This window comes from Lissotriton helveticus, chromosome 8 (genome assembly GCF_964261635.1).
Source record: "Lissotriton helveticus chromosome 8, aLisHel1.1, whole genome shotgun sequence".
Taxonomy (NCBI): Eukaryota; Metazoa; Chordata; class Amphibia; order Caudata; family Salamandridae; genus Lissotriton; species Lissotriton helveticus.
The window spans coordinates 331,134,380-331,152,224 of NC_136069.1; the positions used below are offsets into that span (position 1 = coordinate 331,134,380).

General features: G+C 42.8%; 1 protein-coding gene across 1 annotated transcript in view; it reads left to right on the top strand.

The window, feature by feature from the left end:
- SHISA2 (shisa family member 2) overlaps positions 1-17,481 on the top strand; it is a 63,369-nt gene extending 45,888 nt beyond the window's left edge. Inside the window, exon 2 of the mRNA XM_078657111.1 lies at positions 12,832-17,481. Within this exon, the coding sequence (XP_078513237.1) occupies positions 12,832-13,394 (563 nt within the window). The 3' untranslated portion in view covers positions 13,395-17,481. The remainder of the gene's footprint in view (positions 1-12,831) is intronic.
- The last annotated feature ends 364 nt before the right edge of the window (positions 17,482-17,845 follow it).

Below are 17,845 nucleotides of genomic sequence, written 5' to 3' on the forward strand. Positions count from 1 at the left end.
CGGATACACTGTATGTTCCCGGAGGCCCAGAGCTACTGCCCTAGATGTAGGGAAGAGGAGGCGGGATTCGTACATATGTTATAGACTTGCCCACACCTTAGGGACTACTGGGGACACATTCGTGCTATGTTGGGAGAGATCACACACCTCACACTGACAGGCAACATCTTAGAGGGCCTGCTGGGCCTACGCAAATGCACCAAGGCCCAGAGAGTTCACCTACGTTTCTTAGATCTAGCACGCATATTGGCGATTAGAGCAATTACTATGAGATGGAAATCTCTGAGGAGCCCCACACTGAATTACTGGAGGGAGGAGGTAATCAGTTGGGGCAGCGTGGAAAGTGCAGCACTTCGACGAGAAGAGGCGAGGGGTTTAAGAAAACATCCCATCTTCATAGAATGGGATATCATGCTAGCGGAACTCACACAAGTGGACATCCCACTTACATTTCCGGATCCACTCCTCTGATTAGTTAGCCACCTAGCACACGACAAATAGGGTAAACGACGAAGGAAGGCCCAGGGTACGCCAGAGATATAGGTTGGAATTCAAGTTTGTTCAAGAATATGTTACGGAATAACTGGAGACACACGGACAGACCAGGAAGAGGGGAGGGAGAGGAAGGGGTAACTAACTTAGTTAGGGAATAAAAGTATAAATACATGTCAAGGTACATTAGAGAAGTAAACGGTTCATAGGTGAGATAATGCACGTTACATTCATTGCATTGTAATTTTCAAACCATGCAAATAGTGATTGGCGAGGATTGGAATATGTATATACACTTATGGAGAAAGATGTGCTGATATTACACCTAAATTGAAAATGCCAGGAATCATTGTTATACTGGAATGTACTTTGAACAATGGCAAAATAAAGTTTGTTACAAAAAAATAGAAGCAGTCATAGACATGGTGTTCTGCTGACCCCAGCATGCACCATCCCAGTGATGACATCAAATCCTAGTGAGTCGCAAATTGCTACTTACCTCATTAATATGCATGAGATAGGTCTATTTGCGACCCACTAGGACCCTCTAATGAAACTCAAAAGAGTTTCATACATTAGGAATGGTGATTTCCTAAATGAGATTCGCAGGAAATTGCAATTGGGAAATTGTTATTCCAAATCTTCGTAAATCTATCCCTACAAAGTGTATGCTATTTGTCTTTCTTTGACAACAATACAGATAGGAGGAGGCCAGTCATTAACCTACATTGAGTTTTAGGTCTGGCGCGACAGTGCAACTGTCACCTGACCTTTTAACATACACCAATATTATTTTACAGTTATGTGCTTCCACACAAATATATATCTATCCCCATGTTATGTACTTATGATGCTTCACATTACTATGCAAAAGTCCTTTAAAGTCCGACCTAGTGGCATTAAGTTTTTTTTCTGTATGTATTTGTGGGCTGAATACATAGATAAATAGTGATTTAACTGTATTCCTCAAAATGTGTTTTCTATGCAGACTTGCCTAACAGGTTGTGATGTAAAGATGCATTTATTTTTTTTAAAGTGGAAAGCCTTGTATTTCTGAAAAGTGTCCCAGTTTCAGAAAATAACTCCACTGTAAAGAGCTTCGTCTCAATATGTAACTAATTAGATATCATGGGATTTTTTAATTTATATTGCTATTCTATATCATAAGGGTCCCTTTCGTATCATAAAGGATGAAGTGCCCCAAGTGGTTTTCAACTCTATTGTTGATGAGGTGGAGTGCTGAGCAGTGGATATGACTATTTGAATGGTTATACTGGAAGTTTACATTGGTGAACTTTTTAAGAAACATTTTCGAGTACAATAAAAAGTAAAAAAATAATCTTGGTGCGATATGTTGGTTGCCTTGGGTAAAGAAAAACAGCTAAGCAAGATGCTGGTAGGAAAATGGTTCGAGAAGGAAATCTCTTTATTTTCTCCTTGAGCCAGTCTTGTAACTAGCATAAAATGATGCAACATTGTGTAATGCAAAATATTGTGAATTACGCAAATGTTTCATATTTTCAATTTTTTGCAGGCATAGATACAATTTTGCTTGGGGCATAGTACAACTATTATGAGGGAAACCCTGCACAATTTTCAAGTTATACATTTTAAGCCTATATTAATAATAAATTATATGGACCAGCCAAACTACAAAGATCTACCACCTGACCTAACATCATTGTAACTTATGAAGAAAATGCTTCCTTTTTTTTAATACATCCATAATCCTTGGAATACATTTTCAGACACGAGTCCCATAGGATACACCATTCCAGAAGAAGAGCATGTTCCTGTCTCAGATTCACTCTGCCTAGTCACATCCTGAGGTATCATTTCCGGAAGTAAATGAGACTTGCTACTCACAAGAGTTACATGAGACTTTTTAAATAGCGCTGTGACGTGCACAGCTGTCTTTTTACATCTGCGTACCACTGAATTCATGATTAGTTTTTACCTGATTTTTAAAATGTCATCCTCTTAATTACAACACTCCTGCCCCGAATACTGCATCAAAAAACATACATCAGAGACAAGGCGCCAAATGATGTAAACTGCAAAGATCTGTGAAAGAGGTGTGCTCTGGTAATTCTCACTGTTGCGTAGACTTTTACACAGGATTATGTGTGGCCTTTTTAGCTTAAGTTTTTATTGTGCTGCTTGCAATATTGATTTTTGTAAGATCTTTCTGTTTTCTGATTAAGTAAGTATATATTTTTTAACTTAGAGCAGCGTTGTGCAAATTTCAGCCCATTCATTTGACTGAGCACCGTGTAATTAAAAAGAAAATTCTAATGTGTTGAATAATAAACAAAAACTCACACGGAGAAATTTAGAAGATAAAAAAACATATATAATAAAAGGCAAGACTACTTACAGGGGGCCTATCATGCCTTTTGCTCAAATCAGAGTTGTTTATGTGATCCAACCCCACCGTCCGATGATGTGATACACAGGGGCATATTTACAAGGCCCCTGCGCCACCTTTTTTGACACTCAGGTGGACGCTGACCCATATTTAAAAGGCCACGCAAAGCCACCCTGCATGGCTTTTCATGGCCTTGACAATATGGCCCCCTTCCATGCAGTACTCAAAGGGGCGTTCAATGGGTGTTTCTATAGTTGTTCCCACACAACACCCATGGGTTCTGATGCATTCCCAGATTTACAAGGTTTTGCAAGCCTGAGAATGTGTCAGATTCAAACACCTCCCCAGGGGAGGCGTTAAAGCTGCACACAGGGAGAAATATCTGTATTTCTCCTTGTCTTTTGCTCCTTCTTTGTGTGCTGCAAGGAGGAAAACACCATCAATGATTGTTTTTGTGCAGGAAAGTTTCCCTTCCTGCACAAAAATAATCATCCATGCAATGCATTCACACTTGCTTCATGGTGCAAGGGTGCCTGCATTGGCGCTAAGCAGCCAATTGTGCACCAGTGCAGAGGAAAGCACAGGTATGCGTTGTATTGCTGTAAATTCGACACATCCCTGCCCTTTCCTAATGACGCAGCTCAGCGCAGCAGGATGGCTTGCAGCGCCGCACTTCATTTTCCTGTAAATATGCCCCCAAGTATCTGTGTTGTCATTTTGTTAGTGAGAGTTTAACCCCTCCCATGCTCGTGACGGAACCGTTCCGTCACGAGCCTCGGGTGGGCTGTGCTGGTGACGGAACGGTTCCGTCACGGCCCGCTCGCCGTGCCTGCGCGGCGCGAATTCCGCGCCTGCTCTGACGTTCTAAAGAGCGGGCGGGGCCGTGACGGAACCGTTCCGTCATAAGCACAGCGCACCCGAGGCTCGTGACAGAGCGGTTCCGTCACGAGCACGGGAGCGCCACGCGGCCCCGCCTCCCCCTTAGCGCTGTGGTAGAATAGCAGCCGCAGCAAAGGGGTTAAGCTCTCCGTCTGACTGGGTCGATAGGGGGCAGTGGTACAGCAAAGGTGTCATGGTTGCTGGTGGAAGCAAGGAAAGTGGAGGCTTGGATGCAGTGTGCCCCTAAAGCCTTAGGGCTCGCTGTATCTACTGCACGTCTCAAGCAACCGGATATCCGTACCCTCCCACTGTAGAAACCCATAAATGACGCAGACTTTCAGGACTGACGCAGAGTCAATGTCAATGTGGTGATAGCGGGATGGGCCGGACGCATTAAACGCTTTGAGCCCACTACCCTCCAGATTTACTCCTGTGTCACTTTAGACATTTGCGTTCCTCTCAATTAGCATCTGCAAAGGTAAGGGCAATCCTAAAACTGTGCTGTACAAGACACTCTCTGTGCTGAGCTTCTTCTAAACAAACCTCTGAACCAGCACAGACACCTCTGCACATCTCATGACCACAGCTTCGGACGGCTTGGGGGATATCAAGCCCTGGCTCCTTGAGGCTTCTCAATCCACTCTTGATTCAAGACTACGCAGAGACGGTTCCTTCTTTAGAATAAGCATGTATACATGTTCTCATTCATGCACCGGGCAGCTGTGCTTTGTAGTGGACGCCCACTCAGGCCTTAACCAGGAAACTCTATCTCCTGCAGTTGGGAGTTTAAGAGGGAAAATAACAGGACAACTGTATTGTGTGGCAATTACTGTGGGGGCTGCTGTGTTGTGGTGGAGATCTTTCAATCCCTCAAAACAGGTGCAGATTCTCAGCAACTGGGGAAATGTTGCTTAGTGCAACAGCAATCTTAAGGCTCAACTCAGATGTCACGGCAACTTACAACAACCGTGATGGTCTATCATGCCATCGGCCACATTTAGGGGCAAATTATCAAGCACGGCGTTAAAATTATCACCGGTTTAGCGGCAGAAAACTGCTGCTAAAGTGACGATAATGGGCTTGTTAATATGCCCTGGAGAATTCCAATAGAAGTCCATGTTCACACCAGAACATGGACTTCTATTGGAATTCTTAAGGGCATTTTATCAAGACCATTATCGCCGCGTTGGCAGCAGTTTTCTACCGCTAAACTGGCGCTAATTTTTAACGCCCTTCTTGATCATTTGCCCCTTAGTTATTCTGTGACATTTCAGTCCAAATAAGTAGTGTTTGGATGCATGGTCTTGCATACAATTATTAGGCTCATCTCTCACAGGGCCACCAGATCACATGCTGTTTACTATCTTGAGATATACTGTGAAATCTAAATATATCACATACTAATACGCAGACCTTTGTCACATTAAACACTGCAGGGAAATACACATTACTTATGAAGTCTTTCATTGATGTGTGCCCTATGTAGTTGTGTGTTTCCTTGTGCCACCGTGCTCTCACTCCCCTTTGTACCACCAGGTCCATGTTATGTCATGCCTCTGTGTGCTTGAGGCATTCCTTGTCCCTGTGCTCCATTTGCACTTCATTGCTTGTTCTTCAATGCTCCTCTGTCCTTGCATGCTCCACTGTGTTCCCGTACCCCAGTGTGCTCCTATGCCCAAGCGCACCCGCATCTCTGTGGACCCCCCCCCCCCCCCATTTCCTGTTCCGGCATGCCTGAGCTGGCAGATGAGCTTACAGTGCATTACTAGCTCCTGATACATTTCACTCTGGAGCCAGGGACCCCTCCTGAGAAAGTATAATGTTACTGGAGCTTCCTGACCACCTGCTCAGTCCATGAAGAGGACAGTGAGGCGAGGAAGCAGAAGCCTCAGCGGATAAGGGGGGGGGGTGTTGATGATGGAGATCGGAGGGAAACCTCATGGGAAGTTTCTGCTGCAAGTAGGGTGACCCAAGTGTTAACTTAATTAGCATAACATGGGGATTGTATCACAGACTGCAATATGATACTATTGCATTCCTTTTATGGCTAAACTCACACTTCCTGTCCCCAGTCACAGTTTGTAGTTAGCTGGCTAGCTAAGGTATTGCAAAACTCATTTGACTTCTGTATGGTTCATCCTCCTTTATTCGGGTTTGACAAAAAGATTATTGAAGAGAATTTAGCTAACTCTAGGTTTCAAACTTGTGAGTTAGTTGCTTCCTTGGTGCAGAAATGTCACTAGTTACTATCAAAAAGGTCTGAACCCATTTAAGTCACTCCACTTGTCCCATGATCTGTGTTTCGGTCTGTCACCATATTTCATGTGACCAAAATGGTTCTATAAGCACCCTACATAGCTTTTTAATTCACATCTGGATGAAGAATGCTAAAGTAAACAATGCCTCCTGTGGAGGCCAGCGGTGTGCTGTTGCAGGATCCATATTATGGAAAGTCTTTTCCACATAGATGTCTATCTGGCCAATTTTGTTGGGTAGCCCTGGGTAAAAGGGAGTAATGAAGCCTAGATATACTGTTTGATTTAGTAGGCCAAGGCAGTGTAGTGGTATACGGTTCCTACAAATTTAGTAGGACTGTTTATTAGGTCAACAAAACTTCACAATATAGAGACTGTTCTGCTCATGTCATCAATAAATGTTGGTTCAGCTAGCTATTGTATGGCATCTAAACTCCTGAACCTCCAGAGTTTTAAATGCTGTTGATAACCCTGAACACTTACTACTCTTATTCACAAGGAATTAGTGGAAACAGATCTGACCCTTTCATTTGTCACTTTTGCATGTCCAAAGTTTTACAAAGAAAAGAAGCAATAATACAGTTTAAAATGTTTATTGAAAGGTCCAATCCTTGTGATTAAAACATGAGACAGATGAGACACATCATTGGTATAAGCATTATTAGAATGGTGGGGAAAAAAACAATTCATAAATGAGTGCTAGATTTTACAAACATTTTAAGTGCTTTATGAGCTGTAGATACTATTTATGCATTCACATATACTAGTTCCCATGACCAATTTTTAAAGATCATTTAAGATGTTATGCTCGCCTACACATGTGTTTACTTAATCTCCCTTTTCCTAAAAAAATGAGAAATATATTAGTGAAATCCCCATTTGATGTGCACAAGCTTGTGGATCAACTCCCAACCCCCTCATGCAGTGTACAGTGTTCTGTTGCTTCCTACCTAGGTTTTCTCTGCATCACTACTAATACATACAAAGAAGACAGTCAACTATTCCTCCAACTGTATATTTGCACTCTGTATGTAATGCTTATATAACTCATGTTTAGGGTTGTTAGGAAATGTCACCAACTTCTAAAATATTTACAGTTTAGTGGTTTCTCCTTTAATAATCAATACTTTTGCACATATTCTCCCACCTGCTCACATCCTATCAATATTATGTAAAAACGCGATATTGACTGGTACACTTTAGTGCTATTTTGTGAGGTCAGTTCATGTGTACATTAGGTGCTCTGAGACGTGCCTTGTGAATTTCTTTCTAAATATGATTTTGTAATGCAGATCAGCAGTTCTTAACCTGTGGGCCAGGGACCACCAGGGGTCCATGACACCTATTCAAGGGGTCTGCGACTGCTTAGAAAATTAAATAATATTTACAGATTAATAAAGTATATGTAAATAAAGAAGCACAATGAAAAAACCTTTGTAAATTAGAAGAATTTTGAAATTGGAAGCTAAACATTAAGTTGGTATCCTCAAATTGATTTGTGGGAGCAGACTAAGTGCATCAAATTGAATAAAGTGCAACCAATGGGTGGCCTCAATTCAATATAGAAAAGCACCAACACTTTTCATTGAAGGGTAGCACTTCAGTCCTATGTCGACTTCCTGCCTTTTTACTGTATACACCTCCAGTGGTTTAAAAACATAAGTTATGGCCACTGTTTTTAACACAGACTTACTTCTTCTTTGGTTTTGGCCTTGTTTTCCTACTAATGTTGCTCACAGTTGAGTCTTAGGTTGTTAAAGTTATGGATTGTGTAGCCACCACATATGCATAAACAAAAGGAATCCACTAACATGGGTTCGGTGATCCCTACAGTGGTGGGGAGCAACCAGTGTTGTTTAAATACCCCTCACACACCAAAAGGCCCCTTGGTGTCATGCTTCATCATCGGGGTCTTCGCAAACCTCTACGGAATGCGGCGTGCTGCGACTCACGACTACGTAGGAGCACTTACAAGTGAACTATGTGTTGGTGTGAGTGAGGGTGATATACTGTGAGTGGTAAGGTGAAAAAAGAAAATTAAAAAATACCTGGCTCGTGGGTTTCTAGAAAATTTTATTCAGTCCCCGGCTGGTATCGTTAAAAAAGTGCAAGGGAGGTTGTCTTTACTAATTAGGGTAAGGTAACCTCACAAGTGCGTCGTCAACATGTTTCGGAGTAGAAATCTCCTTCTTCAGGACAAGGATGTGCACTAGGTATCCTCACCTTACTCACATGGGTGTAGATGTAAAAGTGGGCTCTACAAAAATAATTCTAGGTGAAATGTACCTATCTGTTTTATTATAGTTCGTTGCGCCCAATTGGCGATTTGCTGAACTTATGGTAACAGGTCTAGTAACCTCATGGTCGTCGGAGCCGCGTTGAGGGGAGGAAGCCAACCAGACTCTGCTGTAACCGTTGCCACAGTGGGCAGGACAGGAGACCCCCAATACCACGCATCTGGCTCATGAGGTTACTAGACCTGTTACCATAAGTTCAGCAAATCGCCAATTGGGCGCAACGAACTATAATAAAACAGATAGGTACATTTCACCTAGAATTATTTTTGTAGAGCACACTTTTACATCTACACCCATGTGAGTAAGGTGAGGATACCTAGTGCACATCCTTGTCCTGAAGAAGGAGATTTCTACTCCGAAACATGTTGACGACGCACTTGTGAGGTTACCTTACCCTAATTAGTAAAGACAACCTCCCTTGCACTTTTTTAACGATACCAGCCGGTGCCTGAATAACATTTTCTAGAAACCCACGAGCCAGGTATTTTTTAATTTTCTTTTTTCACCTCACCACTCACAGTATATCACCCTCACTCACACCAATACATAGTTCACTTGTAAGTGCTCCTACGTAGTCGTGAGTCGCAGCACGCCGCATTCCGTAGAGGTTTGCGAAGACCCCGATGATGAAGCATGACACCAAGGGGCCTTTTGGTGTGTGAGGGGTATTTAAACAACACTGGTTGCTCCCCACCACTGTAGGGATAACCGAACCCATGTTAGTGGATTCCTTTTGTTTATGCATATTTCTAGGGGAGACAGAATCCACTTCTCCTCTCCCTCCCCCTCTTGTTTATAACGTAGCCACCACATATACAGGTCATATCAGGACCAGATTAGAGTGCAAAAGAAGCCCTACTCTCTCTTCTTTGTCCCTCTTTTTCTGTCTCCTCTCTCTCGCCTAAAGCACTATCTGTTTCTTCTCTAATAACCTGGGTGAGCTGTGAAAAGTGCAAGAAGTGCCATAAGTGGCCCGCTGGAATAAATGCCCAATCCGTCCCAGGGTCACGTGCATTGACTATATATCATTAAAATGTATTTCAAAAGCTTTTCCTTGTGGTTTGAGTTAATTCCTTAGAGAGGCATGAATGTCTTATCATGCCCTCCAAAACTCTTTTAGTCTTTGCATACTCTGTGCTTAACTCCCAGGGGCATATTTAAAAAAAATGCCGGCGAGCGGTGCTATGCCAAGTTTTGCAACACCTTTCTCTTCTGACACTTTTTCAATGCATGGATGCGCCATATTCACAAGAATATGATGCACTCCTGTGTATCCCCTAGCACTGGCACAAAAAAAGCTGCCCAGCGCCAGCACGGGCACCCTGCTGCCATGTCGCAAGGGTGCCTGTGCTGCATGGGCAATTGTTTATGTGCATTGAGGGACACCTTCCTGAACATAAACAATCAATAATGCCGATTTGCTCTTTCTATGTGCGTTGCAAAATGTAACAAACATAGAAAGAGCAAAAAACGAGGAGAAATTAATAATTTCTCTTCGTATCGCCATTCTAAGACCCGGTATTCCCTGGCTGTGCCTCAGCCTTGTAAATCTGGGAAAACATCAAAAAGCAATGGGTGCTGCGATGGAACGCCCACCGCAACACCCATTGCACACTCATTTGCTGCCTAGGACTGCAGGAGAAAGGGGCATATTTACAAGGCGGCATTAAGCCACGTTAAGTAGCTTAGCACCACCTTGTAAATATGGGAAATGGCACAAGGCCACAGGAGCGTCAAAAAAAGAGACGCTTTATTGGAGATAGGGGCTTGTACATATGCCCCCCCTGCTTGTTAGATTTGGAGTTAAGCTGTATGACTGCTCTGGCAGGCTCTGCATGCTGGCTGCAGCACCTCTCTTCCCTGGGTCCCTTTGCACCCTTACTTCTGAAACGAAGCACTGGTGAGCAGCTGCTATTTTTATCTTCTATCCTCTATGCTTTGCTCAACATGTCCTAATTTTCGCACCGACTTCGACGTCCTAAAAAGCATGGGGAATGTTTCTTTTTTTTACTTCTCTCTTTAATAAAGCCTCTACCTCCTCGTTTAACAAGCTTCAGTGTTTACCTCCTGGTCTAGTCTCACATTTGCTCGCCTGACCACCTGCCCTGCACCTCTCTCTGCATTCCCCAGTACACTGCAGTCCCCCTGCTGCTGCCAATCATGGGCATCTCAGCTGTTGCCTGCATTCTTTTTGCTCTTTACTTCTTTTGTTTTCTTCTCAATGTTAACTATGGGAAACCTCGACAGTGACTCCTATGCTGATCTCCCATTAAGTCTCTCTTGTGATGCATTCAAGCACTTTCCTGCTTCAAGGGCTTGCTTCAAATTATCCACTGTAGTGTTAATTCCTTGCATTTACAGGTTTCTTTCCCCCATAAGCCAGTATTGCCCTTTTTTTTAAAATTAAAAACAACGTTCTGTTCCCTCTTAAACCAGGTACAAGGGCGGCTGTGACAGAAAACAGGCCCGGGCACAGTAAAAGTGCCCTCCATTAGTGAATCCGAGAGCTACAAACTTGGCCTATGCCTGTAAATCAGGCTAGTTTTGAATTTTTAGACACACTATATATTGCATGAGAATCATTGTCTTATGGTGCAGTAATTGATGAGTAGGCGTTGTGTTTTACAATAATGCTTTCATTCTTTCCCCAGTCTATATCAAGTTCAGGTCGTACTCTGTTGTTGTATATAATAAACATAGATATGATATACATGTATCAATATACATGTATTAATCTTGTAAATTCTGCTAGGAGGGGAAATGTGTGAAATTCTACTTCAGTGCGTGGCAGCATGAAGCATGTGGAGGTTCTAGAATAGCATGTATGGAGGGTTCCAAAATCACCCATTTTGCCAGTCAGATGTAATTTCTGTTCTCAATCAGTTTTACATGATACAACTTTTCACATACCACTGCCTTGTCCTTGTAATTTATAGGTGTTTTGCAATGTATTGGAGACTCCATGCGCGTATGCTTGCTGCAGGCAATGCTTACGGTAATATTTGTATTATCAACATTACAAACCGTCCCATCAGACCAAAGCACCACATATGGGCAAAAAACTGGTCCACATGCTGGCCTGTGAGACCCACTCTTCTGGCACTGTCATATTGCCCTGTAGGCCACTCGGACCACGAATAGGAACCAAGGGGCATATTACCAAGGGCAAGTGTCGCCGCTTTTTCGGCGAATTGTGCCGAGAAAGCGGCGATACTGCTAGAGCCCTATTAAGAAGGGCATTTTACATGTCGGCGATAAACATCGTTAATGACATGCAAAGTGGGCGTTCCCACGTCCAACCACATTTGACATGTGGTTGGAGGTGGGAACACCCTATTACCTAGGCAGGCGTTGGGAGAGGGAGACCTGCGATAAACTCGTTTATCGCAGGTCTCCCAAACGCCTGCTCTGACCAGGTGTTAGGGAATCTATAACATGGGGGAGTGGATCATAAAGCTGAATCCACCCCCCCCCCCATATTATCAAGGAACACATTAGCGCATGAAAACAACGTTTGTTTTCAGGCGCTAATGTGCCATATCGCCGACTACCGCCGGATTTCAATGCGTGATGCGCATTGATAATTGCGCGCTATCACGGCGATGGAATCCGGCGATAGCCGGCGATATTGGGATGTGCGTTGTGCGTTTACTAACATCTTCCTTACTATTTTTTAACGTTGTACATGATGACATGACCAGATCTAACCTTGCCTCATTGCATTAACAGTGCCTCACTTCATGTGACTCTGTAACAAATTCCCAACGGTCACCCCCCATACCCCCACAAACAGACACTCTGGTAGGGGATCTACATAATCTCTTCTCTTGGATGCGGAAGGCCCGTTTATGCTTTTATCAGTGTTAGTCAAATAAACATCTCTTATTATGTTGCACCCCTATTTATGTTTGATGTGTAATGGTATTTGTGGCAATCAAAATGTATTCAATCCAGCCGATAAAATGGTGATAACGGGCTTGATAATACGCCCTTGTTAATTCCCATAGAATCCCATGTTAACACCAGAACATGGGCTTCTATGGGAATTAACAAGGGTGTATTATCAAGCCCATTATCGCCGTTTTATCGGCAGTTTCCTGCCGATAAAACGGCGATCATTTTAACACCGGTCCTTGATAATATGCCCCTATGTTATTATCATTTTATTTTTTCTGCTCAAAGAGCAGTGGGGCGACGCTGCTTGGCTGCCCCTACATTTGAGACTACCTGTTCTCGGGGAAAGACCAAGCCTTTTCTTGTGAGAAAGCAAAACAAATTCAATGTTAGGACACATGAGTACGATTGAAAAGGCATGAGTTTCTCATACTGTGATTAAATAACATACAAAGGAACCTAGAAAGAATATCAATTAGTGAAGTGTCTTGCAGGATATTTAGGCGTTTTAAAATGAATGCTACCCGTAATACAGAATATTTACAAACTTTAAAATTCTACATTTAACTTTTTGCACTATGTACTGACAAAATATTCCTGATCTCATCAAATTAATGCTTTATTGATCTTTTTCTATTCCCTGCAGTACCCATCTACGTGCCATTCCTCATCGTTGGCTCTGTCTTCGTGGCCTTCATCATCTTGGGATCCCTGGTGGCCGTTTGCTGTTGTCGATGCCTGCGCCCCAAACAAGAGCCTCAACAGAGCAGAGCCCCTGGAAACAACCGGATGATGGAGACCATCCCCATGATTCAAAGCGCGAGCACCTCACGCGGATCCTCCTCGCGCCAGTCGAGCACGGCTGCCAGCTCCAGCTCCAGCGCCAACTCAGGAGCCCGGCCGCCTCCCACAAGGTCGCAAACCAACTGCTGCCTGCCAGAGGGGACCATGAATAATGTATATGTCAACATCCCCACCAACTTCTCTGTGATGAACTGCCAGCAGGCTTCACAGCTTGTCCCACATCAAGGGCAGTACCTGCACCCGCAGTTTGTTGGCTACGCGGTGCCACATGACTCTATGCAAATGACTCAAATGACTCAAATGCCGACATTTTTGGATGGGTTGCAAGGCGGTTTCAGGCCAATGCAGTCACCCTACCCCCACAGCAACCCTGAACAGATGAAATACCCACCGGTGACAGTATGAAGTATTAGGTAGCGTCTGATCACTGAAAAATAGAAGAGCACTTTGGAGGAAGTTACAGTGCTTAGTGCATCAAAGAAAGTGAACTTCTGGCGCTTTGGACAGCGCCTACTAAGCTTTTCTTGTTTTCATTGGAATGAGTTGCTTAAAAAACAGGTTTGGAATAACTTCCTGAGTTGACATTACCAGATAGGCTTTCATTCCAGTGGATTCAGTAGAGGATTAGCTACAGGGCAGAATTTATTGCGCTCAAAATGGCGGCGATGCCTTTCAAATGACTGAATGTTTGCTATACTGTAAAAGCCGAGCCATTAAGTATCCCTGCGGTACGGCAAAAGTCTTTTTTCCAGGTCAATGCAAGTATTTTTTTTAGTGTACATGAACTGACAAATATTTAGATAAATAAATCCCCAGACCTGTTTAATTCTTGAGACAATCATGTGCAAAGAGTAGAATAAACAATGGAGTTATTGGCTGAAACAAATTTCCTTCCCAAGAGGAGTTCTGTGATTTAAAAAAAAAACAAAACACTGTTAATTAAAGTGAAGCCATATGTACTATTCTTCTTTGTATTTGTATGAGCAGGTTGCTTGGTTTCTGTTTTTGAGTGCGCTTGTTTTGACATTTTTTAGCACCTGCCACTAAATTCATGAGCAGGGACTAGAACACCTGGATTATGTGGGCATGGGTGCTGCTGACAAATCTATGGGTCAATTAAGGGAAAGGATATGTTGTGTGATTTGCCCCCAAAAAAGTTCCCCTTAATATGGAAAGATCCCGGATTGTCGGTGTGGTGGGGTCAGTAACACTGATTGAAGCGTCAACATATGTTGTTAAAAGAAATGACAAATTCTGATATCTGGGTAGTGAAGGCTCCACTAGAATTAGCAGGTGTTAAAATACAAGTAGGCTTTGTTTTTTCATTTCACTTCCCATTGGAAATTAATTCCATGTGCCTTCAACAGTTCGAATGTGATGAGAGGGAGAGGCCGATAATTACTACTCATAAGAAGGTTGTCAATATGTTTATTCATGCCTGTCTCACCCCCTTTTAGGCTGAAAATCATAACAACAGTCCATGGCAGCTTCAAGATCTGTCTTGATACCTTCACAGCACTTACAGTCAAATGTACAAAGTCCTTTTGCGGTCACAATTCTCTAAATCACAGGGGTTGCAACCTCAAAATATGGTGTTTACAATGTACTAAATTAGCATTTGCGATTTGGAAAGGAGTTGGTAACTCATTTGCAAAGGGGAAACTGTTCCCATTGCACACCTTACTTTTGGGGAATTATGTTGGACAGGCTCAGAGGAAACAGGCAGTGATGATCAATAGGACCATTGCCTTCTTCCCTCATGTCTTCCTAAATGGGAAACTTTTTTTTAAAGCAGCACCTGTTCCTTTAAGGAAAAAGGGCAGCTGTAAAAACAAAAATTTCCCGTTTGGCAATGTGAACTCCGGGATGGGGGTCTGCTGTTCTCTGTATGCAGTGCTTAATTTGTAAAATAATAAGTGCCGGGCCCCAAAGTTGTGCTCAGAATCTCTTAGGCAGCACTATCGAAGGTTGGAGTGCCGAATACCAAGGATGCGTAGTCTGGATTCCGCCTCATGCCTCTTTAATCCACCACCAGACACTCTGACTCTGTATCTCACTCTTAAAGGTTCTTATTCATCCCTCCTTACTTGCTTTGCCACTGTCTTTAGTCTTTCTCTTCCTACGCTTCCCCCCTTATGTGTTTTTCTCACTCCTGCTCTTGATCAGTCTGTTGAGGTAAAATAAGTGCCCGTCTCCAAAAATGAGTGCCATTGGGCCCCACCTGCAACCACCACCTCACATTAAACACTACTTGAATGCCACCATCTGTGTGTTTGTAGCCAATCATGTAGGCTCGAGAATGGGAACCTGCCTACTTAATATTAATTCGGCAGATTGATCTGTGATGGACATTTTGTGACCAGGCCTGTTAGTGCATAGATCACATTGCAAAATTAAAGCAGGTCACAAAAAGTCGGTGCAAAAGTTTGCACCCACTATTTGCACCCTGCATGTAAATACATCTGGCCTAATGTATGTGCACAAATAGCAGCCGTTAATGTTTGCATTCTAAGCCTTGTGATTGACGAGACAATCTCAGAATTCCATATTGGTTGCAAGTACACATTATGAGTGATTGAATAAGTCACCTTTCTTTTCAGTTGCACAAGGTAGTATGAGACTGGCGGGGCAGAGATTCAGCATTTCATAATAGAGGAAGTAATTCTTGTAACCCTTATCACTTCGGCGTGCGTGCCAACAAAGAGTATGCCATGCATAGCCATGGGATGCTTGTAAGAACTGAGAGGCTTCATTTGCCACTTAACCAGCATGACACAAAGCCCGCTTTGAGAGTTCCATTGTAGCATATCAAATGAAATCAAATCAAATAACCTTTATTCGGATATTGCATTATCTATAAAAGTACACACATAATTACGTACATGGTCAGGATAAAATCACATTAAAATACGGTAACAATACTGTGTTTTTCCTTGATAAAAACAGTGACAGCAAAAAGTGCAAGGTATCATTATAGTCCGAGTCCACAAATTCATGTCTATTTCTATGGCATTATCAGATAAAATGTACGTATACAGGAATCACCTGTAGCATATCTCTTCTTGAGCTTGAAGATTGCTCAGTCATGCTTTTCTTCCACAGTACATAATGACAAATGTTATTGACGAACATACTCCTGTGGGACATTGGCTTGTGGTTCCATGTATGGATTCCACCCGACCATCCGTGTGTTACATGGTACTACACCAAGCTCACATCATCAGATTCCCACAGAGAGCCTTAGGTCTCATATCAAACAGTATCATAAATCTAATCATACATATCCGCGAACTCTTGAGAAGAGTGTTGGCTAATGAATGATTAATTGCAAGACCATTCCTCAACACCTTCTCCCAATGCACTTATGGAGAGAGCCCATTATCATTTATGGCACAACAGTATGCTTGCTTCTGTGGCTTCCAGGAGTAGGTCAACACATTTTATTGAGCAATGAGTTTCAGCTGCATCACTGGCTAGCATCCTGTAGGTAAAGGAGTATCTCTTTTCCGACCCAGAGTCACTTGTTCAATGCGAATTTTCCCATCCAAGCTAAGAAAACTTTGGTCCAGGCACTCATCCTTTCCAAGATAGACTACGGTAATGCCCTTTATCTGCGCGCCCCTAAGTATGTCACCTCAAAACTGCAGATTGTGCAGAATTCAGCTGCAAGAATGCTTATGGAAACCCAGTATTGCTGCTCAGCAAGACCGGCACCCCGCACCCTCCATTGGTTACCGGTGCAGGAAAGAATCAAGTTCAAGGCCTTATGTGTCGCCCACAAGTCCCTAGGGGAAACTGGACCTCCTATCATTAAATCCATGATCTGGTCCTATAAGGCGAACAGAAGATTTCGCTCGGATGAGATGCACCTTGGAGTAGTCCCAAAAATCAAGAAGGCCAGAAGTGGGGGCCGGCTCTTCTCGTACAATGCATCTAAATTGTGGAACAAACTGCCTTTGCAGTTACGTAAACAATCCAATCACTTAACCTTCCGCAAACAACTCAAAACACTGCTTTTTTCCTAGAAGGTAGGCCACTCTAGTGTCTTCTCAGCGCTGGGATGCTCCCGGGTAGCCATGCGCTATATAAAAATCCTTCTATTCTATCAATACGGTATCCCTGTATCTTGCGAGATGCACTGTCCACATTGCTCCACATTGCACCAGTCCAGTCCAGTCACGAACACCTCCTTGGCTGATAACATTCAGGTGAATCGTTTGTATATTGTTTACTTGTAAAAAGAAATAAATTTAAAAATATAGAACATGTGCTACAGCTGATCTGGGGAAAAATATTTTAAATTGTAAAACAAAAAGGTTTGTAAGAAATGTGGTGTTTTACACGTTTTATAATTGTAATGTATTATAATGTAAAACAAATGTTGACGTTTGCTATCGTTTTTAATTATTATAAAGGGCACTTGTGACAAGGTGTTTTTTTTTAAAAACCAAGAAAAACGTCTCCAATTCCTAATAAATATTTTATGGTGTGATTTGTTTTGTCTCTTTGAAAAGACTAGCCTATTCATGCGAAAAGATTTTGTCGAGATTCATACGAACCAACAGAAAGTAAGGGCAGATACAATAACAACATTGACATTCTTTTCAGTGGTAGTGCCCAACCTGTCTGCTTCTATTACCTATTGCTCCTTCTCCTATTTCAGCCTCCAGTCTTCTGTCACAACTTTCTCAAGTACCCACAGAACACTCTTCCTGTCAATCACACCCATTCTCTTTCCATTTTCTCTTTCCTCTTTTACAACACATTTCCAACCATCATCAACACTGTGTCTGCCTAATCATATGCAACCCTACCATCCTGTCCTCATCCTGAATTGCACTTGACCTCGTTGGCCC